The sequence below is a fragment of the Lathamus discolor genome, chromosome Z (genome assembly GCF_037157495.1).
Source record: "Lathamus discolor isolate bLatDis1 chromosome Z, bLatDis1.hap1, whole genome shotgun sequence".
Taxonomy (NCBI): domain Eukaryota; kingdom Metazoa; phylum Chordata; class Aves; order Psittaciformes; family Psittacidae; genus Lathamus; species Lathamus discolor.
Genome location: NC_088909.1, coordinates 99,270,954 through 99,292,784, shown reverse-complemented (window position 1 = coordinate 99,292,784; position 21,831 = coordinate 99,270,954). Strand labels below are relative to the sequence as shown.

At 39.2% G+C, this 21,831-nt stretch overlaps 1 protein-coding gene across 2 annotated transcripts in view; it reads right to left on the bottom strand.

Moving 5' to 3' along the window:
• The window catches only part of ADAMTS12 (ADAM metallopeptidase with thrombospondin type 1 motif 12), a 167,695-nt gene that overhangs the window by 28,683 nt on the left and 117,181 nt on the right, over positions 1-21,831 (bottom strand). For both annotated transcript variants that reach the window (XM_065661879.1, XM_065661880.1), the window contains 4 exons: positions 15,614-15,734; positions 9,608-9,852; positions 8,052-8,193; positions 504-630 (listed from right to left, as the gene is read on the bottom strand). In XM_065661879.1, the coding sequence (XP_065517951.1) occupies positions 504-630; positions 8,052-8,193; positions 9,608-9,852; positions 15,614-15,734 (635 nt within the window). The remainder of the gene's footprint in view (positions 1-503; positions 631-8,051; positions 8,194-9,607; positions 9,853-15,613; positions 15,735-21,831) is intronic.

Genomic DNA, 21,831 nt, shown 5'->3' with positions numbered 1-21,831 from the left:
CAAATAATAAAAAAGAACGTATAATATTTAGTTACAGAAGTGGACATTTCCAAGCATCCTCCCTCACAAAATGGACAAATGAGTACTAAAATCCACTGAAAAATAGGATCAAAAGGCTAAAAAAACCCGTCTTTGCAAGTTAGTTCTTAGTATACACAGAAATACTTATCACTTCAGCTAAGACAGGAACACAATTTTTAAGATAAGAAAAAACTTACATAGTTTTCAGGAACACCTGCACTTAAACTGAACAAAAATACTATCTACACAGATGAGAGAGCAAACTCTGCCATTTTCAGCACAGACAGCTGAGTAACTTACATGAGAAACCTCTTAGAGCAGCTCACTCCTAATCTGTCCATTACTGGGTTGCTGCCACCTTGCTCTGAAATGGCTGGGAGCTCTCACCCATAGATACCACACTAACCTGGTACTACAAACAACATTTTCTTTTGAATAAGGCTGCTATTTAAAACTACCAGAGCCCTCCCAGCCTCTGTTACCTGGGTGGGCAGTCTTTCTCATAGCACTTCTTTTGTCGTCCATTTGGCTGTGTTGCTGGGTCACAGAAGGAGTTTTTGATGGCTCCACTTCCTTTCCGCATGCAGTGGGCAATCTGGCGCCGCACCCCTGCAACAGAAAAACACACAAAAATGGAACAGTAACCCCTGAAAGCTGGGTATTTGCTGCAGAAATCCTCAAGGATGGGGAGTACACATCAGTCATGCTCCACATCCCAGAATACCGTTAACAGCTGTCAAAGTCAGTTGTGCTGAATGTCTGAACTAAGGCAAGCATGAACATCCTTTTATAAAGCTGAAAGGAAGTTAAGCAGAGCTATTCTGGATCAGATCACTCATAGAAAGCATCTTCCTTAATCTCAGTTTCGTTATGAGCCTCAAAAAGGGCTCCTGCAGGCCCTGAAACAGGTTGAAAGAGCTATGAATGGTTTTTGGACTACCCATAGGTAATAGGCAACACAGCAGCATCAGGCTATTTACAGTAAGTGTATTTTTGCTGGTGATTCTCTACTCCTGGGAAGACTATTTAAGCAGAATACAAACTGGACTATATGAGCAAAACTAAGAACAGTAATCCACAGATAATAATACTTGGGGAATATGAACATATACTTATGTTCCTCTCTACAGCAATGTCTCCATATGTTCTGGATTTGGCTGTGACAGAAGATAAACCCTAACCCAGATGAAGCCAGGACACCATATACGGCAGTTAAAATGTATTTCCTAAAATTCCATGCTAGCATAATGGCTATCCTGCTTTAAGTAATTTTACAGCATTCAACTTTTATCTCAAAAATTTAACAATCTACTTACAAAAATACATACAGAAAAAACAGAATACAAACTCTAATACTAGGAAATCCAAAGCTAGCAACAGAGGTAACTTGTGGGGAGAGAACCGAGCATGGACTGTGTGTGTGAAAGGGAAGGTTGCAATCAGATATTACTGAAAAAGTCCTCAACAACAAAGAAGGAAACTTTAATTCATATTCGGGTCATGCCACAGAAGCAGATGGAAACCTGTATCCCTTTTTTTAGCACCTTAAGACATCAGGTATATAAGGAAATGTTACAGCTTTTAGAGTACTTTCACACTTGTGACTGAGACACATAAGACAAGTATGGGCAACAGCAGAGTGGTTGATGACTGAGACTCCTCTAATTATACATGAAGATCGATTAACTAAAACAAGGGTTAGTTTCACCTACAAGAGAGAATTAAGGGACATCAGACCTGTGCTTCATTAATACCCTTTGCTAAAGCTTCCAAGCTCCAGGGTAGATTATGTGGAAGTAGCTGCATGACTGCAGCATGGCTGGAAATGGCACTCTTCTATTTCTAGGTGACTTCAAACAGCAAAAAGCTTGCTCAGTGCAGGTCTCCCAGGGAGCAGTGCTTTCTTTTATGCTAAGAAAAATCTCACTGGAATAGTTAGCAACCTTCCTGCTAGTAAATAAAGCAGTTCACAGAATTATGCTTCTATCCCTTTCAAAATCAGGATATGTTGCTGTTACAAATGCAAATAAGAACTGTTCAGCTTTGATACATTTTTTAGTGTCAATTCAGCTGCTGTAGTTCACTTTAAAACCACTATAAACTTCTGCAAATGTTTTGTTTCGAGGCTGTCCATTCTCATAAAATATTTGCTGATTACTGGCATCAATAATTTATTCACACAAACAATTTTTATGACGGAAGTTATGTGAACTCTCACTGTAGTTTCAAAATTTGGAAAGTCCTGGAATGGATGTACATATTTAAAGAAGCTATAAATGCACAGTTTTTTCATCTTGACTATGTACAGTTCAGCTCCAAAAAGCTGGGAGGAATCCTACACACATATATTGATACACACATACATGTGTAGTTATACATATAGTGACATAACAAATCACTTGTTTCTTCATCTTTAGCAAGCTGAACTAGAAAACATTGCAGAAGTAGAAAACCAGCCACCTCGCACTGACCGTGCCCTACCAAACATTTACAGAGCTACATAACTTAAATGTGTAATATCCTATTTAAGCCACAGATTAAAAACCCTAATTATATCTAAAATTCAGTGAGATTTGAAATCTAAACACCATTTCTACAGGCTCTGGGAAGGTAGCTGTATTCCTCCGTTCACCTCTTTCACATCTCTCTGGCCTCAGTGCTAACTAGTCCACAGCTGTTTTGCATGCACAAAGATGCTGGCTGTATTCATCAGGACACTGTCCCTTGGACGTTATACCACTGCAAAGATCCTGCTTTTTCCTCTGGAGTGGGAACACCCCATTCCTTTCTACTCACCTCAGCACTCACTTATAGCTCTTCCCACACCCATGTTTTCTCTACAGAAGGGTACCATTACAGCTACGTTAAGTGGTACCTCTCTGTACCAATTCATCCCTAATGCTGGATTTTTTAGATGTGAGGTTGACCCACTGGGCTCCTGATTTCTCTCTTAATTTGGGAAAAAAGGTGCCAATTTAAAATTATTTGGGTGTGGAAGGTTTTTGAAACAGAGATTAGGAATCTGTTGGCTGCATACCGCTCAGTTTGGACAAAAGTAAGGCTGAGTAGAATAGAAAGTAAGGATCGGAAGCAAACATACAAAATGTGTATGCAAAAGAACATATCTGATTTTAAAACTAGTTTGAACACACAATTAACAAAGCTGTGCATCAATTCAGATGCTTTGCAAGGAGTTCACTTTGTATTTGCATGAAAAAAATTTATTCAATGCAAGCACAGTTTACGCACACAATGCAAAATCAAACCTTAGAATCATAGAATCATAGAACAGTTAGGGTTGGAAATGACCTTAAGATCATCCAGTTCCAACCCCCCTGCCACGGGCAGGGACACCTCACACTAAACCATATAACCCAAGGCTCTGTACAACCTGGCCTTGAACACCGTCAGGGATGGAGCATTCACATCTTCCCTGGCCAATCCATTCCAGTGCCTCACCACCCTCACAGTAAAGAACTTCCTCCTTATATCCAATCTAAACTTCCCCTGTTTAAGTTTGAACCCATTACCCCTTGTCCTATCACTACAGTCCCTAATGAAGAGTCCCTCCCCAGCATCCCTGTAGCCCCCTTAACATTCTTGGTGTTATAAAACTTAGACCCATAATAGTGAAGGAAAAGATAGTGACCTATCTTTCCTAAAATTAATGCTACAAGTTTGGTGCTACATTTCAGTTCAGAAACACCTGGAGATAATTTTGCAAAGTAGCCTTGATAACAGTTGTGAAGGATTTTAGAGGGCACATAACAATTAACCCCTAAACAAATCTTACAGTTAAGTTATTTTGCAGAGCTTTGAGAATTTGCCAATTATTGATGTTATCTATGGAAAAGTAAATTCTTGAGAATGCCCAATATGATCTCCCATAGTTGCAGCTGTGCTGTGCTTTGCTTCTTATTACATTCAATGCCACTCAAAGCTAGTTCTAAGAAACATGATTAAAGCCTTTACAGAAGGATGAAGGACTTATAATTTCTAATGGACCATTATTTAAATAAAAACCAATAGGTAGCTGGTCCAGAAAAAACCTCAGTGAAACGTATATGTTAACCTTCCTATAAAGACAGCTTAAGGGCTTTACACTGCTGTCTTGACAGTAGGCTCTGAAGAGACAGGCTCTTGGCCAGAAGGTGCAGCAGTTTGCAAGACACTGGTCTGGTGTACTCGCATACTGACTGCAAAGTAATTTCCATCTGCATAAAGCAAACGGCAGGCAGAGAGTCAAAGTGCCCTACAGTGAGGACACAGCAAGGCTTATGATTTTTAATATAACCTATCCTCTTCAGCATTTGTTTGCCATGAAATGGGTTGCAATGTATTTACTAAACTATCTTCTACATTACGAATGGATATCAGGTATTGCAATGCATTCTCTTTTCCCTGCATTCAGCATTAGAAAACATTGATTTTTCAGACAATATTTTTTCCCTGTTAAACGGTGTTACTGTAGACTGGCCAGAGCCAGTCTTTAAGACTACAAAAGACAGGGGCTGATGAAAGAAATGAAGGAAAACATGAGCACATTTGCACCTTTTCTGTCTCGGTTGCAATGGAGCTCGGGAAGAATACAGGTGAGGGCAAGAGACAAAGAATCTTTAGGAAAATATCTTCAGGGAGCTGCCCTGAGTTAATTCTAAGAAGGGACAGCTTCACCCTATAAAGACATCATTCATTATTGGGGCTTTTTCCCGGTACATTTCCCTTGAATAAGGAGCTGTATCATAGTGCTAAAACCATATTTTTATCTTAAGAGAGATGAGGCTTTCCTGCACAAGATCATTTCTATGTCTGTAGCCCCATTCGTCACCCTTAGCTTCACTCTGTTGACTCCAGAAAGCATTTGCTTGTGTTTTCCTGATCTCTGTGGCTACAACAGGCCAAAGTGCCCTTGGATTTACTGCTGCCACACTGACCACTTGTGATGAGAGGTCCCATGCTGAATCTTTAGGTAGGTCCAGGTTTCACTTTTCTTGGCCCTCCCTTTTACCCTGAAAAACAATTGGTTTATTATTTACCAAATGATAATGGCAAAATTCTTTGAAGGTTATTTTACTTTAGTCTAAATATATGCAACTTTTTTTATCTCCTTGACCCCCACTACAGGCTTTTCAGCAGACTTGTCATGCAGCACACCCATAGAAGATGATCCTGCCTACTTCAGTATACTTTTATCTCACAAACCTTTCCAAACTCTTCAAATGCCTGCGATTTGGCGCAACGGGTCTGTTACTGCCAACAGCAATAAATTCTGAATCTAAACAGAGTGTATGTTCAGATAAAATCAATATCATCATTCAAAGTCAGAAGGAAATTCTGTGGATGTCAGAGAAAAGTGTTGCTTAATCCAGCAACACTGGGAACATGCTATTCCGCCCTTATTCTGCCTCCTGGGGCCTAAACTGAACTGAACAAAATAATGCATAACTATGTGAGATTTTCTGGTTCTAGGTCAAAAATCATTACCATGCCCATATTCCCTGCTAAAAGTAGCAAGACTTTAGAGTTTCCAAATTTCCATAATGATGAAGAGGTAGTATTTTCCAAATGCACCTTCCATACAGGTATTTTTGCTCTGACCATCCTGGCATAAACTTTCTATATTCCTGCACCAGTGTGGTGCTTAGGAGCTCAGATTCAGTGCCAATCTAATGAGACAACAATACTGCTGGTCCACATTCAGTCATCCCAGAGTACACCAGATTAAGCATTGTGTACCTACAGAAAATTGCAGACAGATTGTAATATCAGAGCTCCCCTGGTTCAAGTCATGCACTGAAGCTCTGTGCTAGGGTTTCCCTTTTTTCTGGGCAGTAAGTAAGCAACAAAACCCTAACTGCTTCATATATTAGCAGATTTCAACCTCCTTTAGACTTGTTCAGTTAATTTTAGAAATGTCTGTATCTCAGATGAAAGACAGCAAACAGTCTATTAATTTATTTTCTCCTGTACATGCAGAAATGCAGAGAACTGGGAAAGTTTCTATGCCATTTTTGAACTACAATGCACCTGTTGGCTCCCCTGCCATCTCATGTCAGTAATTCCACAATCTTGCCTGAAGCATATAATTTTTGCTCATGCAAAGCAAAAGCCAGTGTGCTCAATAAGCATGTATTAAGAACCCAAAGACAGCAAACAGGGGAAGCCATTTATTAAATAAAAACTAAAACACACGTGTTTTATATAAATAATGCATGTGGCAGCTAGAAATCAAAGGCAAGTCACACACCTCTTTAGCAAGGTAGTACCTCGGAATATCATTTACTTAGTGAGAAACAGTACCGGGGCAAGTGAAGCTAATGTAAAAACACCAAAGCAAACTAAACACCACAAAAACCCCAAACAAAACCAAGCCAACAAACAAATCAACCCAAACCCAAAAAACCCACCAGAACAAAATAATAAACAGCTTAGTAAGATTCCCCTTCCTCCCCCACTTCTGTTCTCATGCCAATTGTTACATTAAACACTATTTGCAACTGGGTATCAGAACTGAAACATGCAATAAACATGCAATTGAGGAAAACACTTGCTTTAGGTACCTATTTAAATAAAATGTTGGCTTTTTTTCTGCTAAACAGAAAGCGCATGTTGTTTGTCAGAGACTCTTCTCAAAAAAAACAAACAAAAACACCCCACAAACAAAACCCCACAAAACCCCCACAAATATCTGCACAAACATATATATATATATGTATATGGATGTACAAACATCTTTGTAATATGCCTTTTATATATATACATATTTATAATATAGGAATGGCGTTGGAATGGGGTAATTTACCCTATTATTCTAAAATTCTTCTTCTAATCTAAGATTAAGGGCATATAATGCCTTTTCTTCAAACTACTGAAATTGCATTATTATAGTGTCTTCCCCGACAGGAAAGATTAATAAATTGTTATTTCTGTAATCAACACTGCTTCTAGACTCCCATTGAGATTTGTTACATTTGTTTGTCTTTTTGTTTCCTTCTGGAAAGTAGTTAATGGAAGCAATAATTATCAAAAAACACTGGCAATAACCTATCATTAGAAAGAGAAAAGGTTTATTTTGTGTTGTATGTCCAATGACTGTAACATTAATCTTCTACTGTTCTCTACAGTTTTCACACAGACAGTAAAAGAACAAGGTTCCCATCCTATCTCCAAGACTCTTCTGATTGGTGAAACTTAAGAACTAATTCAGATGGAAGGCTTCAATCTTTTCTCCCCAAATACAGACTTCCTTTCACACACATTTTTCTCATCTTTTAAATACCATTCCTGCAAAGGATGGATAAAAACCTTTAACTTTTGTAAAGAAACCTTCAGTCTTTATCATTATTGATCTACTGCAAGCATTAGCTTCATCTCACTGGTCTGTTAACTACTTTAAATAAAGTTTTCCTGCTAGCATTTTCTGTCTATTACCAAAGGCAAACTTCCGGATCTGTTCCCAGATCCTGCCTTATGGTTGTCACTCTGCTTTTCTGGTTTAACATGCTGCACAGAACTACATATAACTGCAGCTGTTCCAAAGCCACTGTACTGAGAGTGGCAAAGACATGTAAGTTCTGCAGACTGATTTAAAGAAAGTACTTATTGAGATATGGCCCCAAAACATTGCTGCTTATCAAGGCAGGACAGAAATGAAGAACATTTTTTGTAGTTGACATATTGGAAAATCTCAGTGGGGAAACTAGGGTAGGTCATAGATTAGTAAGTGCTGGGAGACATGGTTACTGTGAAAAATATTGACAACAAATTATAAAGAAAACTGTAGTCTTTCAGTTTGGCAGACAGAGGTTGAGAGTTTCACAGCAGGTGTTACAGAAACCTATTTGCCTTAAATGATTTAATAACATTTTATTTTAAAGTCAAAATACATTACTGTGACCATGTGATTGGATTTCCCACCAAAAGTGGATTAAAGAACCTTACCTCTTTGAGGATGCTGTCTGGATAACTTAAAGATAAGCTCTGCCAGTTATGAAGACAAAAAGCAATAGAAAAAGGAAGTGAAGAATTACCTCTTCCACAGGTAACACTGCAGGCTGTCCAGTCTCCATATTGCCAAAAATACTCTGGCTCTCCAATCTCATTCTCATGACTTTCTTCTTTGCGTACAGTATATTCGTACTTGATTCCAGGATTAGTTTCTTGAAAAAGTAGCTGGAAAATGAGTATGGTTTATTTAATTACTCATGATACTAATGAGCTACTGGCCCCAAGCTTTCAAAGCATCAAAACAGAAGAATCAGCAAGGTTTAAAGCAGCACATTTTGGAGCCTAGTAGGAGTTCAGAAAAGCAGACTGGCAAAAATCACATTTGTGTGCTGACGTTGGCATGCGTGTATCTTTCTAAGACACAGTTATTTCTCATGCACTTTTGCAAGCAGTAAGTGGGAGTAAGTGGGTCAGCATAATTGGTATCCTATTAACTGTGAGAAAAGATAAGGCAAAGACCACCCAGGGCACTGCCTAAATGTGCTGCTGATTTAAAGACACTGCCTATCACCATTGTAAATTATAATTTCCCTACCCCTGACATAGCCGTTGCAAAACAACCCCTAGGTCAGTAAATTTCAGACTTTATTCAGACACTTCCTGAATATTAATTTTAGTGTTTCTGGATTAAGAAGGAAAATTCCAATTAAGAAGAGCCACACTAAAAATTCATCATTTGGTTGATGAGAGGGAGAAAAGAAAAACAGTGGTTGGACTTGAGGATCTTAAGTCTTTTCCAACCTAGTTGATTCTATGATTCTATGATCACCAAGGGAAAAGAAGTCTTCAGCAATGAACTTCTACTCTTCATCCTAATTGTTTCCTTGACAAGTGCTACTGACAGTGAAGATCTGATCTTGTCATCAGACAATGAAAGTGTGAAAGCAGTTAGCATCACACAACTACTACTTCTAACTGCATTGTGGATACACAGGTAAACAAGCCAGGAAAGACACACTCAGAGAACAAAGGGTAAATTTTTACAGAATTAACAGGAGCTGGTTATGTTTAAGTTAGAATCTCTAAAACAACATAAAAGAAACAAAATGGAGCAATCTCGGTGGATAGTAAATGGATCTATTTCACCAACCATAAATGTCCATCTATGTAATGCTGCTTTTTCTTTGTCAGTGCAAGCTGCTACTGCTCTCCGCCTTCCCTATTTCTTACTGTTCACAGCCTGACAGCAGCTCCCTTTTTGTGATAAATAGTTACTGAGTCTGGTTCACATCACAGCCACGTCTTGGTCTAACCTGCCACAAGAGACAAGGAAGTTTCGGCACAGGACTGACAAATTACAGGTAGCAGGATCGCTATCCTAGTGGCAGTACTGGATTATGCCAGCTTTTAATAATCATCAGACTGCGGCACTGGACATCTATTTACAGGCAGCATGAACAACCCTCTCAAGCAAGGTGTTTATTTCTCTCCAAAACAGCTCAACTGATTTTTGCAAGATAGTATGCTATTAGACTGGTTTGCAGAAAAACATATGTATTTTCCCAGCTTCAGTTTCAGAGCCCCAGCCCATTCTGCTGCCATGCAAAACCAGCAAGTTCTGTGGTGATCCCCTATTTACCTGAATCCATATTGATTCATTGGTGGGTCCTGGAGCAGTCAGATTTTCTAGATCTCCTGTTCTGTCATACTGAAATATTGTGCCTGCCACTTTGTATTCCCCATTCCACTGGATGATAAAACCTCCATTCAGGTAATATTTTTCTGGGTCTTTGCTTCGTACAGCAAGGAAGTTTCCCGCTTCTGCAACTTCCATGACTTTGATTCCCCTTGCACCTTTTGGAATTAGCCCAATGTCAACATATCCTAAGATACAAGAATGGTTCACGGAGATGAATAACAAAAACACCATTGCATTTTACTCATGTAGAAGATTATTAAAATTAGAACTTTGCTTAAAAATATATACAAATGTGCTATCACAGAGCTTGCATTTCAGCCAGTTAATAGTGTGACTTTCCAAGTCAGTTTTTCTAGCTTCAGGTGGGGAACACAAATATGCGTTCTGTTTAGGCAATGAAAGTGGCATTTAGAAGGGATATGGAAGTGAATGATTTTCTGAGCTGCACCAGGGGAAATCTGCTCCACAGCTGAGCATCAGCATCTCCACAACCACATCCAAGGGCTCTGGCATACCACAGTGTGAGTCATCTGGAGAAATGCCAGGGAGTCCCAGCAAGTTACAGTCTGTTGTGGGAAAGGCTTTTCCGATTTGCAAAGAATGTTTTCATCTGTCACCAGTGCCCTGGTATGTTCATAATTACATGTACCTTCTCTTCAGTCATTTAATTTCTCCATGACTGTTTCCCATAGGTAGCCTTGCTACAAAAAACTTCAATGCTATTCAGACACTTCCAATTACTATGATCAGTTAAACACATTTTTATAAACTACTGATATTCATGAGGAAGTTCAACAGCTCTTCATGTATAAAATTGTCTATAAAAACAGATTTTTAGTATGTGCATCAAGAACAAACCCAGTGCACCTTATCGAATTTTGTTTGTACCACAGGCAATATATGACATCAGGCTCTGTTCTTCTCACCTAACAGGGAATTGCTACTGCTATTGCTACCGAATTGTAAAAATAGGAAGTTCACATAGCAATTTGAACAGAAACTCTGACAGCTTTCTTGGTATCGCTCTTGGCTGGGCTTTAAGAATTGGATGGAAAACAGCCCTATAAGCAGGTGCCATGGGAGCGTGAGTTGCAGTTTGCGCTGGTTTACTTCAGGACTGGAATATATGCTGTACACATACTTGCATGTTGTACAACAACCTACAGTCATATAAGTGCCCCGAAGTCTCTACCTTCTGAATTTCCTTGCAGCTGTTTTGTGAGCTGATCAGTATTGGTTCTAATGTCTAATATGTCCTTTATTGTACAACAAAAGGATCTGTCTACCTCAGACCCTTATTCATTATATTAATAATACATAATTCTACCCCCCCTCTCTCCTGGCAATTAAGGTTCAAGAGGGAGAGTTCTCAGGATGTCACCTTCTGCAAGTTTCCCAGACTGACTGTAGAGATCCAACTTTTCAGTATTTCATAAGTGAAGGGAATAACAATATCTACAGGATAACTTCTATTATAATAACTTCCATTATAGGAAACCAGTGGTCTAGGTCTATTACAAATATCCAAGGTATGATGATTCTCCCAAATGTTGTATTCATTTAGATGAGTTATAAACACAGTGTGTGACCATGTAACTAAAGACTTGATTAGAAGGCATACTCACAAGTCAGCCAAATTAACACAGCATGGAAAATCTCAAATGTGTCACATCCTCACAGTTTAGCTTTGCAATGTTGGTGTCCTTTTCCAGGAGAGTTTTTGGTTGCTTTGGGGTTTTTTTTTTTTTTTGGCTTTTTTTTTTAATATAATTTGAATAACATTTGTTCAAAACACAAAGTATAAAAACAATAAAATATATTTTTCTTTCTGTTGTAGTGTAAAATCTGTATCCTTGGAAGTTTTTGCTTAATTATGTTTGTCTGAATCACCTGCTGTTGCTCATAAACCTGATTTTAAATGTATTGCAACTGTCTGGTCATAGATATTATATTTGCTTAGTGTATCACACTCGCTTTTCCCTGCCTCTTGCTTTTTTGACTACCTAAATTATCTCCTGATTCCCCAGAACCTCAGACTAATTCCCAATGAATGTTATCTGCTTTTGAAAGCAAACCTAATCAGCAGCAAGCTTTTGAGTTTGTCACTCAACACAATAAATTTTTGTTTAAAATTATATGGATGATGTTTATATAATTATTCATAGTTATATGGTTTCATCTGATAAGGATCTAGAGATCTGAGGTTCAATAACAGTCAAAATGCCAGCTAACCTACTGGTTGTGCTCATTAAATCCTGGAGCATCCATATTGTGGGCGCTATCACGCACCCGTGACATGGCAACCCTCAGATGCTATTGATCTTTCCCTTTTTAATTAAAATCAAATCTTTATGCTCCTAACATGGACAAGAGTACAACATGAATAAATTCACGCAACCCTTGTTGTAGGCACGGCTCTATCAGCACTGAAGAACTTGTTTCTCTTTTCCATTACTGCGAGAGAGGAGTAACTTCACTGCAGTTGTTGGCACAGTACTGCAGACCAGATGATAATCAGATCTGGCTATTTCTCCTTATCACAACAACTCCTATCCTGCTCTCCAGTTCATTGTTTCTGCAAGCTTCTCTGTCTTAGAAATACATGTTCCTGAGGCATGATTTTTCTCTAAGCCAGGCTCTAGGCACTACCATAAGAACATCACATGGGAAATAGCACAGGCTCCCAGTGGCATACTGGATTCGCAAGTCAAGGTATGGTTGCATACAGCTTCCAGAGGGAGCACTGCAGTGTGTGATGGTAATGGAAAAAAAAAAATATAGCCTAGAGACAGTATCCTAAGTGAGGATCCAGGAGACCTTTCAGACTCTGAGTCCAACATTTGCATCATGGCTATGTCCAGACTCCATCTCGGGGTTAGGTCAGGCATGTGCCAAATCTATGTGTGCACTTCGGTTCCGTGAAAAGGAAACATGTAGCAGGGAGACCATGGCATATGTTGATTCAGTGCCAGCCAGGTTGGTGAGGAGATAATGGGACAAGATAAACCTCCAGGTTAGGGTGAGTACAGCCACACTTTTCTTGCTTGCCCATCACTGCTAGAATTTCACCCTTCGCAAACAAAATATTAGGACAATTACCCATCCTTCTGACCATCACTTGTAACCTAGCTTCTCCTCCTTCCCAGGTAGATCCCTTTGTGTGATACTCACACCCTCATTTCCCCTTTTTGCTCTCCGTTTAATACACACTGCCGCACTTGCCACATTCCTACACCTGTGCCCCTTGGGCCCTTTACCTACTCCAACACTTCTCATCAAGCAACACAATTTATTCTCCTTCGAAAAGAGTTTCCACACTTTGCAAACATTCTGCTGCACACAGTACCTGTATACACATTCTGCTGTACGCAGTTCTGCTGAACTACTCCTCCACAGTTATCACAACACTGGTAAGAACAAGGATTTAGTTTATTTAGTTCATTAGGACTAGTATTTATTTTAAATACCTCAAAATAAAAGCTAGATGACTTCTAGCTTAACAACAGGAGAGCTTGTGACTTCTTTGACCAGGCCTACACCTTGCTTTTCGATGGCCTGATCATGTTGCAACCTTTCTGCTGCAAGAGTTCAGATGCAGCAGCTTAAAACATTTTAAACAAAACTCCTGAAAATGAGCTGCAACCCAGGTACTTGCTAATATTAGTGCCAACAGCCAAGACCGTTTGAGCACATCAGACCTGTGATTTGTTTTCTATCATGAAACTGTAATGGAATCCATTACACAGATGATGCTGCCATTTCGTTGGCTGTTTTGGGAGCCCCTTGACTGCTATTCCCATTTTGCATTCATGAGAAAGACAAAAGATTTTTTTAAAAATACAAGTAATAATAAAATATAAAAAAAATTTTAAACCTTTCTTTCTGAGCATGAGGCAGTAAGACGTCAGGTAGAAGTGATCACCCTGCCCTGCAGTGAAAGGCTGAATTATTAAAACTTCTTTCTAGCTTATCATTAGTCTGACCTGGCAACTTTGCTTGCAGACAAGATACACACTGCTGCAGCACCAGGACCAAGAAGGACACTGCTGAACTTCGGTTTTGAATAAAGCTTTCAGTCAAAATATACTAGCTTTGATTGTTTTATCTCTCTGTGCCACTAAGCACAGCAAAACTCTTCAAATTTTCTTCGTCAGTGACTGGAAGCATGCTTTGGTCCAGTTTTGTTACCTATACTGAATTTATGAGCCTGAAGTCTTCACATTTACATGAACTGTTCAGTAGCCACTCTGCCATAAATCTGTACTGCAAGGCAGAACAACACAGTACCTATCAGACACAGAAAGAAGCCAGACATTGTGAACAAAATCACTTCCTTTTCTTGATTTAACACCTGTGAACATCAACAAGATCCATGTTATCTTATAAGCTGAAAAACCCACCAATCTCTGCCTTTCTTGACACTTTTCCTTATTTCATCAGCAATGGAGTTAATGACTGTAGAAGGGGAAAGAATCTGCAAAATCAATCCATTTTTTACTGACTCTAAAAAAAAGCAATGAAATTATTTTATTTAACATTCAGTATTCCTCAGCAGTATGTGTCAGCGAGGCTTATTGAATCCTGGGGCAAGTAAAAACTAAGTGAAGATATAACATAAAATGAATTTAAATAAAGTAAGAGGCACTTAATCTTCCACATGTTACTTTTTAGTAAAATTGTTACTCGAAAATAAACTTCACATCATCTGCAGCCTTGGTAAACCCACACACCGCCAAAGGCAGAGTGAAATTTAGAGTAGCAGAAGCAAAAGGTCAGAGATTGGAGGATTTCTGTAGTACTGAGGGAGAGAGAGCTCTATTTTCCTTTGTAAGTCTCACACATACACACAATCTGTGCTGCAGCACGGTTGCAGGCCATTTTCACCTTTCACCTGTGGGATACGAAGCGTAGGAGAGCAAATCCAACTACACAGTACAGAAAAACTCCTGAAATATTTAAAGTGCTTTTCACCAGTCTTTGGAAAACCTTATCAAATCTTATCAGCTCTAAATTCTTAGCACAGGTCATATTTACGCAAAGCAGAATTATTCTATTAAAAAAACCCCAAGCAACGGAAATTCAAAGTCAAACCTTCACTCATGTTTCTCCCTCCTTGCTAGCATGATACCAACTAGCACTCTTGACACTTCCCATCCCTGCACCAGCCTCTTTCTTCAGCCAGTAACCTTGCTCTAAACACACTCTCTGGTGCCCTATCTTCCCACTTCTCCCCCTCCTGTCCTCATTTTGCATGCGAAGCTGCTTATCCTGCTGTCTCTTCAGCTCACCGCCATGGTTCTCATACAGTTTCAGTCTCCCACTCTCTTGACCCTTCACCTCCTACTCATCCACATGTTATCTTACAATGTAATTGAAAGCCTGAATGTCTCAGTACTGCCAACAAGGAAAGGCTGAGTCCTCAAAGTACTGATTCAGACCACCTTAACCTTGCAGGGAGTTACTTTTCAAGCCAGAGGCATCCTACATAAAAATTCAGAGCAACCGCAAGTGCGAAGTTCTGCATGAGGAAGAGATGGTGCATGGTCACTATAGCAAACGGTATCAGATTTATGACACTTAGAGATGAATCCCCAAACCACTCACCCCAGCATTTTCTTGGTGCTTTACACTGTCCAGAGATTTGGTCCAGATTTTCAAGTGGTAAATTACATTGATTTTGTGAATATACGTGCTATTTTGGGTTTTATTATTATCTGTGTAAAGTGCATAGGGCCTGTTGGTCTCTGACATAATTTTAATTATACAAGGTGAACTTAAAAAGCACAGAACACAGATCTTTTCTGGCAGAAGCAGCATTCATTGTGAAACATCTGTTTACAATTTCCTATGCAAATCGATCACCCAGTTTGCTGTGGGAAGTACTTAATCCTTTTTATATAGAGAAATGACTTCACCAACTGAAGAGTTTAAAAGAGCCCATTTTACCAAATCCTTCAGTTTGATTAAACATCATCTTCACTGTATGACAAGCAGAGCCGTCTCCCAAGCAAACTCCACACTGGTCTTCAGTTGCATTGGAATTTATCTCATAATCGCAGCCAACAGCCTAGGAGGAAAAGTGGTTTCAGAATAAATGTGGCCTCGACCATGAAATACTCAAAGCTCAGGTATCACTGCCTTTGGTTACACTGCTCCTCTAAGAAGAGAACCCATTCTGTAGAAGAGCATATACCCTATATACAGAAACTACTAATAGAGGTGGCTATATCTAGGTCAAACTCGTGTGTTATATGAAAGTGACAACCAAACAAGCAACAACCCACCACCGTGTCATGAAACATACAGTAGTGACCAGTCACTTGAGATGAAAATGTGTCACCCAAATGGCCTCAACATCTAGGACCAGCCAATACATCTAGGATTTGTGTCTGCTTTCTTATGTCATAGAAGCATGCATGAATTCCCAGGAATACAATGCAGTAAAAAGAACTGAAATCATTGCTCAGCCTTTTGTGGCTGTCAGACAGTGCAGAACCTCTACTGCAGTCAAACCATCTGCCAAAGAGAAACTGTTCAGTACGCATGAACGTTTATACCCATGACAGATACATCTCCAGCTTGTCAGCACAGGAAAATGAGTCAAGATAAATTTCTGATAAAGACTGATTTTCCAGTTCATGCTTGCTACAGGGAGAAAGTAGAGAAAAATTTATTCATGAGTCAGGACAAAACTTCTTCCTTGCCCAAACAAAAACTTATGTGCACTGATGTTTTTAAACTTCATCTTCATTTGTTTTTGGGGTGTTTTTTGCTTCTCTTTAAAAACTAGCAATACTGCAGAACACAACCTAATATCCAACACTTAATGGTTGTTAATAGTATCTAAGATATCTGGAGGCCTAAATCACCCATCTCGTGATATAGATGAATAGCTGTAAGTCTGATGGTATGTAAAGGTTTTCTCAGCTGATTTTTCCCAGTATAAGCTTTCAGTTGTAATACCTACCAACTTGTCTAACACCCTCATGATGTATGAAAATCTGGTATCCCCTCTTTTGATTTGGATCTTATTTTACCTTCAGTACCTCAGCTACTGTAATCTTCTATAAGCTTCTAACAGGAAAATCCACCTATTAGACCAATCTAGGTATAAAGGCTGCTGCAATTCTCTTAATATTTTTCTGTCATTTGCAGCTTGAGAAACACCTGAACTTTTCCTCTATGTGCCAGTGATTTAATAAGAAGCTAAAGAAGCTGCAAAACCAGAAGCACGTAAAGGCCTCAAATTACAAATGGTGTTAAACCATGTTAACTGCATTTTCACAAAGGATTCAAATAGCCAGCGCCTTTAACACCCGCTCTGAAAAACAACGGCCATGCCAAAAGGCTCTGCATCAGCCTCAGGTTCTCTCTCCTTTCAGAGAAGGCTACTCGCAAAAATGTGGAAGTTTTGTAATGTTTTTCACACAGACATATCTCAGCACCAAGGACCACGTTTACGAGCAGTACAGAATGTTACAGAGATAAGCACACATTAAGAAGGTAGCTACATTTTTTACTCCAAACATGTAGCTAGTCAACCAAGGATGGATTTAATGAAGTATTTAAAGTACACAGACACCAATGCGATAAGTGCAGGATGTTTCTTTATCTTGCCAAGAGTTCAGATCTGGCTCTTCACCTGCTATCTACAGATGCACCACCGTTTATATTTAGCACTTCCTAAGAATTTAAAGAAGTGCGCAGCTATAAAGAGGTGCATTCTGCAGTGTCCTTACTACCAGTACCTTTGTTAATCATCTACAAACAGTTAGTGAAGTCATTATTAGTTTGTTATTAGACCAGAGGAGTAACCAGCCCCTCTGGAGAGTCCTGAAAGTTCATGTTGCATTCTATCCACATATTCACTATTAAACAGGAACTTGGGGAAAATGTGGAAATGGAATCCTTGCACTTCATGTTTTGCTATATAAATTATTATTAATGAGTGTTTTGGAGCTTCTCTTTTGAACTTCTTTTTTAAAAAAATGACATCTTCACATTATACATCTTTTACCAATTTAGCATTTTCTGGTAGAAAATCAGTGCTCTTGAAAAGGTTTCTGTTCATCTTTATTTACTGTTCATGCTTGTTTGAGTGGCTGCATCAACAAATAATGTACCTGGTTCCCACTGTCAATCAGACATTTTGAAAGAAACGTCACTGAACATATTTCCCCTGTGGGTGTCACATAGCTTAAAAATCCCCAAATGCTGAACCAATTAGTCCCAAACTAACCAATTAGTCCCAAACTACCACACTGGCACAAGCAAATGAGTGGGGTGGCAGGTCCACAGTATCGTAACTTTCCTGTCTTTGGGGTGCTAATTAACATCTCTGCATGGGCCATACATGGGCCATATCACCTCAGAATCAGCTGAAGTTTTCTCTATATTCATGGCATCAAAATATGGCACTGCTACGACATGAAGGGAATCTTTTGTCCCTTCCAGTTTTAACATGGAAGTTTGTATTTTGTTTTTCCTCTGACATTTGAAACAGTTTGTATCTGATCAGAGTTCAGTCTTACCTACGCATGGTGGCACTGCAGACAACTGTGGCAAGGCAGGCAATTTACTGTGTTAGGGTAAATAAAGCCTTCATTTTATCCCCTAGCTCTGGGGTGCTACTGGTAGTGCAATGACCTTCAGAGCTAGCAACAGGGCCTTCTCTTACAAGGCCATTAATAAACATCACAAAGTTTATATTCTGATGTGTCAGACTAAACAGCAGTCATTCATTCTAAATACATTTACATGAACTTTAATTTCAACTAGAGCAGGTTTACTTTCCCGCTTCAGTGAGTATCATACTATTTCTGTCATCCATTCACTTCTAAATACTTCCTCCTCCCTTTCACTTGCTTTCCTCGTTCTTCTGATTCTTTTGTATATGCAGTAGTCATATTTTCTAAAACTGCTTTAAATAATCATGTGCTTCAACTTTCATGCCAAATTACCTGTTAAAAGTGATACAGAGACTAAATAAAACAGGTTATAAAACAAGCCAAAAATTAGCAGCAATTAGGCTCTAAATCTTTTGTATATTTGTGCACATATTTCTCATCTATTTGTATATAGGGTGCACATATTTCCTTGTGCACCCTCTGCCAGTAAAGCATGCTGTGCTACAGCAACCACTGCTTGCCACAGCAGGCTCAGTGCAAATCAGCACCCTTCCATGCATCCCTTTGCCGTTGCCCCATTCACCAAAAGCCTTTTGGACCAGAGACTGGATTTATTTCTGGGCCCAGCACAAAGTGTGGAGGCAGAAATAATGATTCAAATTGCCTTGCTGCATCACAGGAAGGAGAAACAATTTCCTTCCTGCTGCTCAGTGTCTAAAGGAAAAAAGAGTCAGAGATATTACCCTTTTGCCACTTCCAGACAGAAAGAATTCTGTGTCAGATTGGTAGCTGGGGGCAGATACAAAAAGTCTTTGCTGTTGCTGAATGGTATGGCTGGGTTGCACTGCCTGAATTACTAAAGTTACATGGATGCTACATCGAGCTCTTAAGCTCTTCCTTCTGTTTCCCCCACTTGTCTCCAAACAAAGAAATCATGTTCATTTCATGTTAGCCAAAGCATTGCCTTAAATGTGGAGGAACGTGTCCTGATGTGCCTATTTCTCTTATAATTTGTCTACGTGCATCTGAATCAATGTCCTGTTGGGCTAGCAGTGGGATAAGGAGAGAGATTATAGTGGCAGGTAGTAAAGCTACCACAGAAAATGTGAGATGTGCAATCTGCCTTTCAGCACAAGAAAAAAAAATCGCAACACATTTTCCTCTCTAGTACTACACAGCTGCGCAGTTCTCCAATACAATGTTAGTCTCTCAACCTAACAATTGTGAATTACCAGAGAGAACGGCTCACAGATTTGCGTGACTGAAGTCATTAAAGCCTATTAAAATTCTGTTTGGAAAATTAATGCTCACTAGAAACAGCAGAGATGCCAGGTCCTCCACCCACAGTGTCTGCCCATTCTCAGAGCATACACCACGTACGTCTCCACTTTTAGATGATGCTATGGCTTTAATTTAACCAAGCTCTTCAGTCATGTATACATCAGTGCTCGAGCAACATACTCTGATGGCAGTGCAGTATCTTTGCTTATTAACACTGGGGAAGCAACAGACCGCTCTTGTAAGAATTAAAGTGCACTTGTGATGTATAATTTAAAACACAGGAAGACAGGATATGTGCTTTAAAGGTCTTCTAAATAAAGGGAAAAAGTGACACTCAAATGATGAGTATAGAGGAGTTCAATTAAATAGAAAACTACTCATGGTATATCTTGAGGATTTTAGATTAAATTACTGACAGATCTTGTTGACTCTCTGCACTCAAGGCTGTCTGTAAGTCAGACATCATGACAGGATGGGGTCTAAGCAGATACCTGAAGGAAGGCCAGACTAAGTTCAAATACAATAAAAAGATTAAGAGGACTCCATCTTTCATCTCGTTATTAACTGCTCCACTTAGAACAAAACATGTTTGTAACTGAATGCATGTAGATTTGAGATGCCACTTTGCAGCCACTGGCTCCAGCACTGAGTGATTTAAGAGCATTGCACTGTTAGGCAAATCCTCTTCTGTGTAAGCACAAAGCTGAGAGAAGACCCAGCTATTGTATGTGCCAGACCTTCAATGAGTTAATATTTCTAGCTTGTCTTTGAATGTATGAGGCAAGTTCTAAAGGAATACCATACCAATAACACGTGACTGATAAGGCGTCCTTCTGCACTGAGGTATAGGCAGGACTTCTAAGAGATTAGGACCCAAATATTGAACAAATTGTAAGGACCAAGTGGATCAGCACTAGTGTCTGTCTGTACTTATTTCCCATTTGAAGATGCACATTATGGTTTTGCCAGGGTGGCTAGGAAAACATCCAGTACACCTCCGGTAGCTAAAATGAGGCATTTCAATCCACATTCAACCATCAAGGTAAGACAATTGTTTCTGATTCCTTTGAACACAATCATGGCAAACTACAAAATCAGATGGAAATCAGCTGAATTTAGGAGATTAAATTCTTGATTGAGTCTATGCTAGTGAATTATACAGAGATACTTGAAAATGCTTCTCCTCAAGTGTTATATTGGGTACCTATTTCAGATAAAAGCACACTGTCTTTTAGAATTGTGAGCTATTTGGGTTATATTCATAATTTGGTCTCATTTGTGGCAGCTGCATGATTATACTGTTCACTTCATGATTCTGACTCCAGTTAAATCTGTTTGTCCTAAGATGTGAAGTAGCAATCAACATGTGAAATGATGTCAAAACTGTATTTATGATAGCACCAGCACCTTGGATGAATTTTTTAGAAAGGCTTTGAGTCCCCAAAACTATTGATGCTAAAGTATATCTAATGTCTACAAAACACAATTAAAATTAGCTTTCCTTTCACCTCTGATTTATCTCTTCTGATTAATTAAGTTTTGCTATTTCTAACAGGTATAAATTTGACCGTCACGGGCAAGGTTCAATACAGAAAGCACATGGAAACTAAAATTACCATAGTGATCCCAGTCCACTTGGGCTGAATGTCAGAAAATAGAAGTGCAACATCATAAAGACAGCCTCTTTGGTGTGCCACTTGGCCTCTTCCAAGGTCAAAAGCACAGATATGGTATGCAGCATTTACTACCCATTTCAGTCTGCTAATGATGTGTTTCCACCTGTCTTGAACTGTTCAAGTCCAGGTCAGGTCTTTCACCATGATAGTTAAAAGGCCCATCCTGTCTCAGCAAAGCCAAGCAGAACCTCTCCATTGTGAATTTGAGCAGGGTCTTGGTAACCCCCTTTCACAAATGCATGTCCTGCTAGGAAAGCTTAAAACAAATCTTTTATTGCTGCTCTCTTAAGGCACTAGAATCCTACCAAAATAGAAAGTCTTCAGAGAGGGTATACCAACGACCTATTAAAAATGCAGAGTTTCCGTCAGTACAAGCCTTCAAGAAAAGAATGTAAAAAATGTCAAAAAAGGAACATGATTCTCAAAAGAGATGCAACATGACTTCTTGAAGTTCCATATAGTTGCATTTTTATATGATACAGTGACTTAAGGCATACAATCCGAAGCTCCCTACAGTAAGCTAATATAGTTTCCACAAGACACCAAGTCCCACTTTTGTTTCCAAAGATCTTAAAAGCAA